The sequence below is a fragment of the Eutrigla gurnardus genome (genome assembly GCF_963514095.1).
Source record: "Eutrigla gurnardus genome assembly, chromosome: 6".
NCBI classification, from domain to species: domain Eukaryota; kingdom Metazoa; phylum Chordata; class Actinopteri; order Perciformes; family Triglidae; genus Eutrigla; species Eutrigla gurnardus.
In genome coordinates, this window is record NC_139920.1 from 1,305,875 (window position 1) to 1,319,617 (window position 13,743).

The 13,743-nt window shown below is 44.4% G+C and overlaps 1 protein-coding gene across 4 annotated transcripts in view; it reads left to right on the forward strand.

The window, feature by feature from the left end:
• Positions 1–13,743, forward strand: part of nfia (nuclear factor I/A) — a 189,903-nt gene that overhangs the window by 47,275 nt on the left and 128,885 nt on the right. For all 4 annotated transcript variants that reach the window (XM_084011573.1, XM_084011572.1, XM_084011574.1 and 1 more), the window contains exon 2: positions 1,919–2,447. In XM_084011573.1, the coding sequence (XP_083867699.1) occupies positions 1,919–2,447 (529 nt within the window). The remainder of the gene's footprint in view (positions 1–1,918; positions 2,448–13,743) is intronic.

The following is a 13,743-nucleotide window of genomic DNA, read 5'->3' on the forward strand; positions in this document are numbered from 1 at the left end:
TTCGTTGTTTTCTATCCGTTTTAGTAATGATCGTACAAACCCCGAAGACGCAACAGAAATATATTCATATCATCATATATCCTATTCTGATTTTACCTGCAGAGCCAAAGTATTATAGAAACATGAATGTAGTCATGATTTTCTATTTATTTTCACTCATCTAATATGTTATAAAAACCAGAGACTTGCTTGACTTTTTTTTTACATTTATAATGGTGGATATACTGAATATCAAATCTGCTCAAGCTAATTGTTTTGTTCTCTAGTAAACGGAAGGCAATGGAAATCAATGGTCACACAATGGTCTGCAGTAACTGAGTTTAAATATGTGAACATTCTGATAAAATGCAGTTATTTAATGCCTGATGTGCCAAATAAAACAATCAGACAGATTATTACAATAATATTACAATAATAATACACAATCTTAAATTTGTTGATATAGATTTTTGATCATGTGGTTCCTCAATATAAATCTTGCAAACTGTCATGAGTGGTACGGCTTCATTTAACATTTGTCAACAAATGAAAGAAGCCTCCGAGGCATCGGGACCCGGGTCCTTTTGGTTCTCATCTGCTCTGTGGCTTGTTTTCATCATGCAGGATGAAGTCCAGGACATTCCTGAAACCAACAAATACATTCAAAACTCATCATCTCACCACGCTGACAGTCTTAATAAAACATGTGTGAGCGCGTCACACCAAAAACACAACATTAACAGTGATCAGTGATAGATTGTGCACAAAGTGTTGGAGCACAGCTGCTCACCTCACTGGCCCCTGCATTTATGGAGACGTTTGGCTTTTCATCGCCTCAACAAGCTGTAATAACATTTGAACTGGAAGCTCTTCTCCTCTGTTATGTCCTCATCTATAACTCCTCCTTTAACTTGAAGCTCTGTGGATGTGTGTGTGTGTTTCAGCCTCGGGCCAGTCGGCATGAGTCTGGTTTTGTGGTGGTTTTGGTTAGGAGGGGGAGGACGGAGGGGGGAGCAGGTGTAACCAACCCTACATCGGGTTTAATCCACGACATTCCGTCTCACCACATTCCCACCCTTAATAACTGCACAGCGCTCGTCAGTCAGAAGCCACATAATGCACCTTTAATCCTGCACACGATGCCGTCAGAACTGTTTGTGGCAACTGGACCTGGAATCTGGTCGGTTGGTGTATATTCTTGGGCATGGCAGACCCCAACAGACCCCCACAGTTCCCCACAGACCCCAACAGACCCCCACAGACCCCAAGAGACCCCCACAGGCCCCCAAAGACACACATTCCTGCCTGAGAGCCAAGAAATAGGCAAGGCCTCTTCTCTTCCTGTTTGCCCTCTGTGCTATCTACTTTTCTTCTTCTCTCCAGTTCCTTCCTGCCTTTCTACGTTCCTCCTTTTCCCTCGTCCATCTCTTCTTCTTCCTTCCTTTTATACATCCTTCCTTCCTTTTATACCTCCTACTTTCTATCCATGACTCTCTCCTTCCCGTCCTTCTCCCACTGATCTAAAATCAGTAAAGGTTTGAATCATTCTCCAGTCAATTCTCGTTTCTTTTCATCACACTAAGCCTCAAAAACCATGATCTCACCACTCTAGTCTAGTAAAACTAGAGCTTTGAGACGTAATTACTGCATGTTCTCACGTCAAGTATTACACATACTCAACTTTGTTCAAACCTTATTATATAGATATAATACCAGAATAAGATATAATGGAGAACCAAACACTTCATATGTTCAGCTGAATGAGCCTAAAATGCTGCTCCCCGACACTTGTGCCTGATGGACTGATGCTGCTTCAGTGGAGATGTCGTGATGCTGTTTGAGTGGAAGAAGATACTGTTTCCAACCTTGAATCTATTTGAAATGAGGAAAAGTGTGTTGTTGAATGTTGCATTTACACGTCTCCCTCTCCGTCCCTCAGGATGAATTCCATCCTTTCATCGAAGCCCTGCTGCCCCACGTCCGGGCCTTTGCCTACACATGGTTCAACCTGCAGGCCCGCAAGAGGAAGTACTTCAAGAAGCACGAGAAGCGCATGTCCAAGGAGGAGGAGCGCGCTGTGAAGGACGAGCTGCTGGGCGAGAAGCCCGAGGTCAAACAGAAGTGGGCGTCGCGCCTCCTGGCAAAACTGCGCAAGGACATCCGGCCCGAGTTCAGGGAGGACTTTGTGCTGACGGTGACGGGGAAGAAGCCGCCATGCTGCGTGCTGTCCAACCCTGACCAGAAGGGCAAGATGAGGAGGATCGATTGCCTGCGTCAGGCGGACAAAGTGTGGAGGCTGGACCTGGTCATGGTGATTTTATTCAAAGGGATTCCCCTCGAAAGTACTGACGGAGAGAGGCTGGTAAAGTCTCCTCAGTGTTCAAACCCCACCCTGTGTGTGCAGCCACATCACATTGGAGTTTCAGTCAAGGAGCTGGATCTCTACCTGGCCTACTTCGTGCATGCAGGTAAGCCTCTCTTTCTGTGTGTGTGTGTGTGTGTGTGTGTGTGTGTGCGTGTGTGTGTGTGTGATCCTGAGCTGCTGCAGCTGTAGCTCACGGCTTGGACTTGGTGAGCATGTGCATGTGATGAATGTCCACTACAGACAGGATGAACAAGCAGCAGTTTTCAGGTGTGTTGCATGACAGCAGGCGGGTTGGCCTCTGCGTCATGTCCCTCCGCAGTGGATCAGTTCTTGTGGTTCATTAGACTTTTTCTCATCTGTGTGTCTCAACTCTGGATCTTCTCCACTGATGCTCCTAATTTCTGTCTTATGTAGCAGCTGAATAAAATGACCGTAGTGATTTTCATTTCAGAACTTTGAGAGTGCGGGTAGCTGACTGAACGTGATGTCAGTGTTTGTTGCAGCCTTCCTCTAGTTTCCAGTCGGATGGTGAATGAAATGTGGCCTCAGATCAACCGGTGTCCTGAGCGAACTCTGCAAGTGGATATATAATGTTGTGCAACAGGTCAAGCATATGGTTTAACAGAAGAAGTTTCCAGTAAAGGGATTTAAACTCATCAGTGTATCATCGTTAGCCATTTTCTTTTAAGATCATTTTTTTGGGGCATTTTAACTAGATGACAGCACAGAGGCAGTCTGGAACAGGACTTCTTGAATTTCAAAGTTGATCCTTGATGTTGGAATCCCTAGTTGGTGAATGACCTCACCTCAGGGTCCATGGAGTGCCTGTGTTTAGACCTTAAGTTTCACACGATCATCAACAGGTGCAGGACATAATTACTGGACTTAATTACTGAAGCAAGTGTGGACGAGAAATATTTTAAAGTGCTCGAAAAAAATGCAATGTGAGTTCCATGAGAAATGATTAAACACCACCTGCTGAGGAAGATCACCAGATATGACGAAAGCTCCAGAACTGCTTCTAAATGCCACAATTCCTCTTTCAATTTCAAAATACAGACACTCATTTCTTTCTGTTAGTTAAGATACACAGTCATCAGTGAGTGTTGATGAAACTTGATTATCTGTTAGTCTGAGTTGAGACAAACATCAGTGGTCAGTAAAGCAGAAGTCGGAGGGAAAGGAGACGTCTGTGCCAGAAAGCTGTCAGCCAGCAGCCTCCGAGAGAGCTGGTCGCTGTTTTCTGGTGAAGTTGACACACCTTTCAGGGTAAAAAAACCCCCACAATTATCTCCGGAGTTATTGTTCGGCATGTTTCCCCGATTTCCGACGGCTTCCACGGGGAAATGATTTGGCGCATGTGTGCATGCAGCAGCGTGGTTGGCACAGTCTAGGTTTGTTTGAGCTTTGGAGTTTTCTTGAAGAAAGAGGACGGATTTTAGATTCCTTCACCAGGAAAACTGCTACATAAATATGTGCTTCTTATTGGTTTCTCTCTGTAATTGAGTTAAAATACAACTACAAATCAAACAAGTTTAAGTATTTTCTAAATTCAGGAAAAAATGTTCTTGAGTTTCAAAGTTCATTCTTCATCTTGGATTTCGTAGTTGGCAATCTTACCTCAGGGTTCATTTAGTATCCTTTCAATCAAATCCATGAATAACAGCGGTGTAGAAGTTGAGGGTCTGGACTTTGAAGCAAAGATGGACTAGAACAAATGGATGACTAAACTAAAGCTCTTGTGCTATAAACGTGTTAGAATTGACTTTTACTTTGTTCACTTTAGACTTGTACTTTTTCACTGAACTCATGTAAATCACTGGTTGTACTCATTAGAACAGTGTGACAGTTAACCTGATAAGCAGGAACCCGTTGAATCTTCAAGGCCCTCTTTGTTCTGACAGTTAGGTTTGCTAGAATAGATACACGCCTGAAGGAAAACACCCATACATGTTTCATATTACATTTCTGTAAGTTCAAGTCAGAGATAACTGACCAGTAAGACTCGGTTGCGTGAAAGTCCAACCTCTGTACGGGGCAGCCTCAGCCCAAGAAGATAAAATGTAACTAGCACCCGGAAACGGGGCTCGCTCTGACTGAGATCCTGCGGGAGCTCTACCATTCTGAGCCCAGCACTGCCATACTTTACCTGTGACCTGAATAAATACTATATCTGTGAACTGAAGAGTTCTCCGGTTTATCCTTGGGCTTCTAACAAAAGAACTGGGGGTTAATGATTGAAAGCTACAGAAGTGCTTCTAAACATTCTTTAATCTTGTTTGTTGTTTTTCTTCAGGTTTCTACACTTTCTTTTGAGGATTGTGTTGGCTGTTGCAAATGCAGACAGAACGTATCTGGATGAGTCAAATCTATAACACATGATGTGATGAAGATATGTTTTCAGAGGACATTTTCAACTGCAGATTTCCCTTCAGGTCTCGTCCTGTTTGTGAAATTTCCTCTGCAATCCGTCAGCAGACACAAACCCTCTGAATGTGCTGGAAAGAGCTCCGTCCCAGACGAAGCCTCTGTGAACCAAAAGACTGCTCCCATTCTCCTCCACCCGTCCACATGGCCTCTCCGCCCTCGTGTGTGTGTTTTCACTGTGCGGTCGCAGTAATCAGCTGTGTGCAGGTTCACACGAGCTCCCTTTAGGCCAAGAGGAAAACAAGTTTGGGGGCTGAAAGCTGCTGCAGTCGCTGGTTTGTGGTCTCATCTGGAGGTGGACTCAGTCGGAAAAGCTTCGGTTCTTGGCACAAAGTGGAACACGCTCAGTAAGGTTTTGTTTGAATGAACTGGGGTTTGTTAGTTGTTTGTCTGTAGCAGAAACACAGAGGGGGTCATTTGCGGTGGCCAGTCTTTGGAATATGTTCTTTTTAATTTTGTCTCTTGCTAAATTTAGATTTTTTATTTGTTCCAGAACGTTGAAGCCTTTTCATGAGAGTTTTCATGAGAGTGTTCAGGACTTAGTCTCTTGAGAGGGAGATGAGCCAGGCCCCCCCTCTACCCCCCGGTCTGGGCGAAGGAGGATCAGGTTTTGTCCTGCCTCTTATTTAAGGCAGCCGAGCTGATTAAAAGCCAAGTGAAGGCAGGCTGACCTCAGGGCTGGCAGCAGGAGGCGTGGTCTGTCAGGACAGCCGAGTCACTAATTAAATCCATCCCCAGCTCTCAGCGTGGACGAGGGGGCTGAAGACCAACCGTGATGCCGGTGGATGCTGCAGGGTCACGTTGAGTTTGGTTTGTGTTCACCTTCGTTTTTGCAGGGAAGAGTTAAGAAACAACACTTTATTTGTTCATTTATTCTGGAGACCTCTCTTGAAGAGATTCTGTCGTCTGTCAGGAATTTGACGTACTTTAGTCCTGTCTTTAAACATTCTGAACTTTTCTCAATAATGCAGGCGTTTTGACTCTGACATTGTCTTTGCCATCACACTAGTAGGATTTTAGTCTTGCTTTGAGCTCTGCTGCTGCTCTCATTTCACACTGGAGAGGCTACAGTTTAAAACTAGATTTTGATATCGTAGCGGTTCAATTCGGACTCAAATAGCAGGATCATATCAGTGACAGTGATCTGGTATCGGATACCATTGATTAAATAAATAACAATTCAGTTCATTTATATCTATGTATTCATTTATTACATTTGGTTTTATAAATATTTTAGTCATACTCATAAAAGAATGATATCAGTGCCTTCCTCACAGTGAGGCGTACATCTTATTAATCAAACATTGGCATCAGATCAGTACGCTGTATCAGCTGATACTCAAAGCCCAGGTACCCGGATCAGTGATCCCTATTTTGGCATTAAAATGTAAATACACAACACATTAAATAATCAGGAAACTTTTTTGAAGTCTGAGAAGTCGCAGACTATTCAAACCGGACGTGTGTTTCATTAGTTTCCCCACAATATCTGCAAGGTTCAGGAAAGATGGCGGTCCTGTTTGTTGTGGATGTGTTGACGTTTTTTAAAGATTTAAATCTTTCCTGACCCTTAACCACGTGTTTCAGTATCTAAATCTAGGCAGGATCTGGTTCGGGTCTCTGGGGTCCAAGTCCTCTTCCTGATTGGTCACGTGTGGTCTAAAAGTCATTTGGTTGAAAAATGAAAGGTTTTTGTCATCAGTTAAGTTAAATTATTAGTAAAATAAAAATGATTTCTTGGTTCGAGTCCATCCAACATGTTTGAAGCTATCACCTTTTCATTTCAAGTATTTCAGATGTCATAATCAAAAATGACAGCAGATTGTTATTGCAGATCGCAATGTTGTCAACAGTTATATTTGAAAAGCGTTTCTACCAGATTGCTGCCCTACTTGCCAGGAGGCAGTAAGTAAGTAAGTAAGTCTACCAGATTGGCCGGAAGTTCAGTAAACAGCTGAACAGGAAGTAGCTGCTGGGTGTCTAACAGGTGGAGCTTTTCAAATTAACAGACTCTCACTGACTGCAGTCATCCATGATACACACACACACACACACACCCACACACACTAACAGCAGCTCTCCATTCGTCTGAGCAGTTGCTCTGTGTGTGTGTGTGTGTGTGTGTGTGTGCGTGTGTGTGTGTGTGTGTGTGTGCGTGTGTGTATATGGGTGTCTGTTCTCAGGAACAAGTTGGGGGGGTCACAGGTCACCCCTACACGCACACACACACTCACACTCACATCCTTTCCCTCTCTTAACTGATTTACGAGCTCATCCCCGGCAGCAGCGGTTGTCACTATCAGATGAATGCTCAACTCGTGCTGAAAGTTCGGAGGTCACAGCCTGGAGGTTGGGACCCCTATCATCATGCTATTTAACCTCTAGTACCCCCCCCCCCATTAACAACACTCACAAAGCTCAGTGGGGCATGGTCAGGGTGGTTGTTTGGGTGGTTGTAGGCGCTCGTGAACAAAAGGTGGGAAAAGGTTGACGGCGGCACTTGGAACAATCACAGCCTGAAATAAAGATGTTAACATTTATTACAGATGAGACAATATTTATGTGGGCAGTAAAGTCAATTAAACATAATTAGAGAGATGGAATCATAAAAGTTTGATAGAATGAGTTTTGCATTAAAGTTAGTGGCTCTGCAGTGATTCACTTCACAGAGGTGGTTCCAGTCCGCTGACGTCTTCCTTCACAGTTTTTGGCTGTACCGTAGAGGACCAGCCCTAGAAGTGAGTAAGTAAGTAACTGACTGATCAAGGTGCACCATTGGTCAGCCGAGTGACATATGCCTACAACATCAGCAAGGGGCGTTGCTCATGAAGCTGCGTTCACAGTCGTCTGAGGGAATCAGAGCAGCAGAAACAGTCGCATTAAAGGTTCCACATGGACTCACGGACATCACTCACTGCTGTGTTTGTAATGTGAAACACAAAGCTGGTGAAGTCAACGCGTCTAGTCTGTGAAGTACCACAGCATCCGTAGCTAGCAGGAGCACAGCAGCCGTAGCTAGCAGTAACACAGCAGCCGTAGCTAGCAGTAACACAACAGCCGTAGCTAGCGTTACCACAGCAGCCGTAGCTAGAAGAAGCATGGTAGCTGTAGCTTGCAGTACCACAGCAGCCGTAGCTAGCAGTAGCACAGCAGCCATAGCTAGCAGTACCGCAGCAGCCATAGCTAGCGTTATCACAGCAGCCGTAGCTAGCAGTACTGCAGCTGTAGCTTGCAGTACCACAGCAGCCGTAGCTAGCAGTAGCACAGCAGCCATAGCTAGCAGTACCGCAGCAGCCATAGCTAGCGTTATCACAGCAGCCGTAGCTAGCAGTACCACAGCAGCTGTAGCTAGCATTATCACAGCAGCCGTAGCTAGCATTATCACAGCAGCCGTAGTTAGCAGTACCCCAGCAGCTGTAGCTAGCATTATCACAGCAGCCGTAGCTGGCAGTACCACAGCAGCTGGAGCTAGCGTTAGTATGCCTGCAGCTAGCATTAGCACACCTGCAGCTAGCGTTAGCACGCCTGCAGCCAGTGTCTAAACAATCTAACTCCAATAGAGAACAAAACTTTCAATGAAGCATCGCAAAATTCATCAACACCTTTAGGTGATTCATTGTCTCATGGATACGTTGTTGTTGTTGATAACTGGGCTGTTTACAGTGTTAGCTGTCTTGGTTGGCTTAGCATTTTTACTAGCATTAGCCAACACTCAGCCACTGGCTGCACCTCATCAACATGAGTCAAGAGAGAGAGGGATTTTCTTTCATGTGGTGTTTAACAAAATAATCGTTAAAGTTGAGAAGTTTTTCTTATCTGCAATGAAGCACAACCAACACGGTCCAGCCAGATACGAGGTTCCACCTTGTCTCGTTAACTCAGATGTTTGGTTCTCAACCAGATTCTGAAATGACCATCTTTCTTTATTTCCACTATTTCACTGGGTGACGTCTTCCTTCATCAGCATGAACACACACTGTAGATGATTTAGACTCAAACTTCCTTCAATACTTCCAAACGTATGTGGAGTCTTTGGCTACGTTCAACACTGTTGCATCTTGTGTTTTTTCTGTCTAAAGAATGGCTTTCATATATTTGGTTTTAATAACTTCAGATAATTATTATTTTCCATTGTCTGTCTTCTCACTGGGGTAGTTTAGAGGTGTACTACATACACGTAGGGTGTAGAAGTGTTTCTGTGTCATCTCACCTCACGTCTTGCATCAGAAATCTTCATCAGCACAATTGGAGGATGTCGGTGTGTCGGTGAGATAACCAGAGTCCAGCCTACAGAATGTGAACCTTTCTAGTTCACCTTATATGACCTGCAGGGTCGAAACCAAATAAGTGTGTGTGTGTGTGTGTGTGTGTAAAGACATCTGACCCACTTCCCTCTGTCATCCTGAGCTCTTAAACAGATTTGGAGCTTCGTCTGTGAACTAGTTAGCCCCGAACAGCCGTCCTCTCCTAAACTACACGCCGGACTCTGTCTTGATTTAACTTCCTGCAGACCTTCAACGCACACTTATCTAAACACACTAGTCACAGTCACCTCCATCATTCATGGGTCCATCTGTTTAGGCTTTCAGAGCGTTTTTCAAAAATCTTGTGAGACCAAGTGAGTTGCATGTAGGAACAACAGTATTTTCTTCCAACTGTGCTACTACATACAACTGCCCACAAAGAGGTCTGTGGATTATCTTCAGTAACAGGGTCATGATTTCTGCTGTTGAGTTTTTAAATGTGTGTTCACAGGCTGCGTGCCATCTAGTCCCATTATATTGGAGAGAAGGCTGACATCTCAACGGCCAATATCTCCAAAACTAGGCAACTCAGACAAAGAAAAACTAGATAGATAAACAGCACTGCAGTTAAGTGGACACACGTATTTTTGATTTTTGTACCCACCAGAAGTAAAAGTATTTGTGTTATGTTAGTATTGTAGCAAGAAGTGCAGCAGGTCTGCTGTTTCCCAACCTGGAGGCGTGCAACGTTCACGAGGTCACTCGATCGATACGTCAGGTCAGGAGGTCATGAACTCAGTTAAAAGTCACGGATTGATCACAAAGTGAACTCTGTACATTCTGATCGCCATTTGCAGAGAAGAAAAGCAACAGAACAGGGAAGAAAATTACTAAATATCAAAAGATATTCTGTTGTGAAAGTGTTAGTGAAACTTGGATGGTTATGTGTGCAATATCATCGGTGGAGTCAGGTACTAACTAGGAAGAAGCTAATTATAACGAGATAAGAAAACAGGAAGCACCTTCATGCATTTCTGCCACAGGTTTCAACTTTCCTGTCATGTTTTTTTACTGGATATGTTCACCTCATCAGACATCTAGAAAAGGGACAGGTACAGCTACTGACAATCAGTGTTGGGAACGTTACTTTAAAAAAGTAATTAGTTATAGTTACTCACTACTTGTTCAAAAAAGTAACTGAGTTAGTAACTGAATTACTTTATAATAAAAGTAGCTAGTTACCAGGGAAAGTAACTATTTGCGTTACTGTAAAAAAAAAAGTTGCTTTATGTCAAAGAATTTGGATTTTTCTTGTAATGAGATGGCAAACTGTAGTCTTGTAGTCTACTCCTATAGTCGCGTAGCGTGTTGTCTTGTGTGTAATAATTGAGATCGCATTCTCCGCACCTCGCATGTGGGAATAATTAAAACTTGAGGAGAAATTATACAGTGGGAGACGCTGTGTCTGTCATATATCACAAAACAGGGTCAGAGCGCACAGCAGTAGACAGATGGCGAGACCCCGGTGCCTCCACGAGCCGCCGGGCCGTTCATCATCATCATCATCACCACCGTCTTCACCATCCGCGCTCCACAGCTGCACCGGATTCCCGTCCAACACCAGAACGGCGGGACACCGGGGCCCGCGTGGCCCTCGCGCGCCGCTCAGACCAGCAGCAGCCCCGACTCCGGCTCCAGCTCGCGGCAAGTTTGCACGTTTCTCCACGGACAACAGGCTGCCGAGACCAGGCACGAGCGGCGCGCAAGTAGAACATGATCCTGACTTTTTTTTTTTAACCGACAACCGACAAATTCAATTCATAGTAACGCACCGCATTTAACGTTCAGTAACGATAACGGCGTTGTAACGACGGAAACAGTAATTAGTTAGATTACCCCGTTACTGAAAAAATAACGGCGTTACCTAACGTTATTCCAAACACTGCTGACAATAGTAGCTTTGTTTACGTATGGCACATTGGACTTTTCTAAACATGTAGTTCAGGGGTCACCACCTGAAAAAGACTCAGACTCACTGGATGTTTCAACGTAATCTTCAAAGAGGTAGCTCCATAAATCAGGTACATGTTGTTCCTTTGGAGTAAAAATGGTCTTCTGGTTTGTATATTTCACTCCGATGTGTTCACAGTGCAAACATCGTGTAGGTGCAACAAACTGATTTTTAAAGGCAGATGTTGTATTCTGAGAATCTTTGTTGTGGTTTGAAATGCCTTTCCTTTTTTTAGTAACTTCAACCAGCTGATAAAATCCAAACCATCCCTAAAAATGACATTCAAGGACCAAACCAGGCTGACGGGATGATTCCTGTGGATAATTGTTTGGTGTGTGTTTGTGTGTGTGGTCCTCTTGGAGACACTAAGTTGTGTCCTCTTGTCTTCCTGCTGCTGCTTCACGCGTCGTCATGTGGAGCTGTTTAACGCAAAGTGTGGCGTAAAAACCAAATACTTGTGTTGTGGTTCTTGAAGTCCACACTGTGACCACGGGAACACCCCCGACCCAGTACACACACACACACACACACACACACACATACATAAACACATTGTACCATTCACGGTCGATGAGCTTTGGGCTCATTCATAAAAATGAACACATGGTGGACACTGTCAGCAGGTCGACCACAGACGGAACACAGAAGAAGAATAAGCCTTTTTCCTGCCACCAAGGGAATAAGCTGAACTAAAGAGTTAGGTGAAGCCCTGGTTCACAAAGCTCAGTGGTTTCAAAGAAAATACACTGTAAAAACAACCAAGGTGCTGTACAATCATTGAGTTAATATGACGTTGGTCCACCCTTTGCAGCTATAACAGCTTCAACTCTTCTGGAATGCTTTCCACAAGGTTTAGGAGTGTTTCAGGAGTGTATCAGCCATACACAGGTGCTTCCAGCCAGCCCACAATCAGCAACCTGTAAAACACACCCACACAGCATACACACCATACACAGACAGGACACAGCCATGGGCTGGGGCCGTAACAATGGGACTTTTTGACCGTTCTTCCAGAAGCGTATTTGTGAGGTCACACTCTGATGTTGGACGGAAGGCCCGGCTCTCAGTCTCCACTCTAATTCATCCCAAAGATGTTCTATCGGGTTGAGGTCAGGACTCTGTGCAGGCCAATCAAGTTCATCCAAACCAAACTCTCTCCTCCATGTCTTTATGGACCTTGCTTTTTGCACTGGTGCACAGTCATGTTGGAACAGGAAGGGGCCATCCCCAATCTGTTCCACAAAGTTGGGAGCATGGAAATGTCCAACATCTCTTGGTATGCTGAAGCATTCAGAGTTCCTTTCACTGGAACTAAGAGGCCAAGCCCAGCTCCTGAAAAACACCCCCACACCATAATCCCCCTCCACTAAACTTTACACGTGGCACAATGCAGTCAGACAAGTACCGTTGTCCTGGCAACCGCCAAACCCAGACTCGCCCATCAGATTGCCAGATGGAGAAGCGGGATTGGTCCCTCCAGAGAACGTCTCCACTGCTGATTTATGGCTTGGATGCAGCTGATCGCCATGGAAACCCATTCCATGAAGGTCTCTACACTGTCCTTTAGCTAATCTGAAGGCCACATGAAGTTTGGAGGTCTGTAGTGATCGATAAAGTTGGTGACCTCTGTGCACTATGTGCCTCAGCATCCACTGACTCCGCTCCATCATTTTACGTGGTCTACCACTTCTTGGCTGAGTTGCTGTCGTTTCCAATCACTTCCACTTTGTTATAATCCCACTGACAGATGACTGGAATATTTAGGAGTGAGGACATTTCATGACTGGACTTGTTGCACAGATGGCATCCTATCACAGTACCACGCTGGAATTCACTGAGCTCCTGAGAGCGACCCATTCTTTCATAAATGTTTGTAGAAACAGTCTGCATGCTTGCTTTTATACACCTGTGGCCATGGAAGTGATTGAACACATGATTTCAATCATTTGGATGGGTGAGTGAATACTTTTGCCAATATAGTGTATGTTGAGTGTTTTGTTCCGTTCCCCTCAGCGAGCCAGATATCAGCTGATCCCTCGGTACGGTGAAGTCAGGAAATCCCCTTTAGAGTGTCAACGCTGAGCACTCTGCAGATTTCCCTGCAAATATTCCAGTTTGGAACATATTTCTACAGCAACACGAGAGGCTGCTAGAGCTGACTGATCCTGAACACAACACAAGCAAACAACACACACACACACACACACACACACACACACACACACACACACACACACACACACACACTCTCTCTCTCTCTCTCTCTCTCTCTCTCTCTCTCTTTCTCTGTGTTGATTTAGGTTGTTTGAACTTGAAAGTGGACATTCATAGAAATAAACATCACTTTGTTTCATTCTATGTGAACACATTTCATTCTCCTCGAATTTGTGATGAAGACTCAAGGTCTTCATGGGTCCAGAATATTATTATATTATATTATCCACCATTTAGTGTTTTCTTCTCTTCATGATGATTATGATGATGATGATGATGATGATGATGATGATGATGATGCACATGCATTGCTTTAAAAAAATAACTTCAATACAACAGGACCCCACTAGACCTGATTAGACTTGAGGCCAGATCTTAGAGGAGTAACGACAACCATTCATTCTGCAGCCATGTAAAGGTCCTGACTGTCTTGTTGCAGAGGTCGTCCTGCAGGACTTTTTTGTGCCGGCTGCTGAGAATCACTGTCACTGTAGATAAGGCCC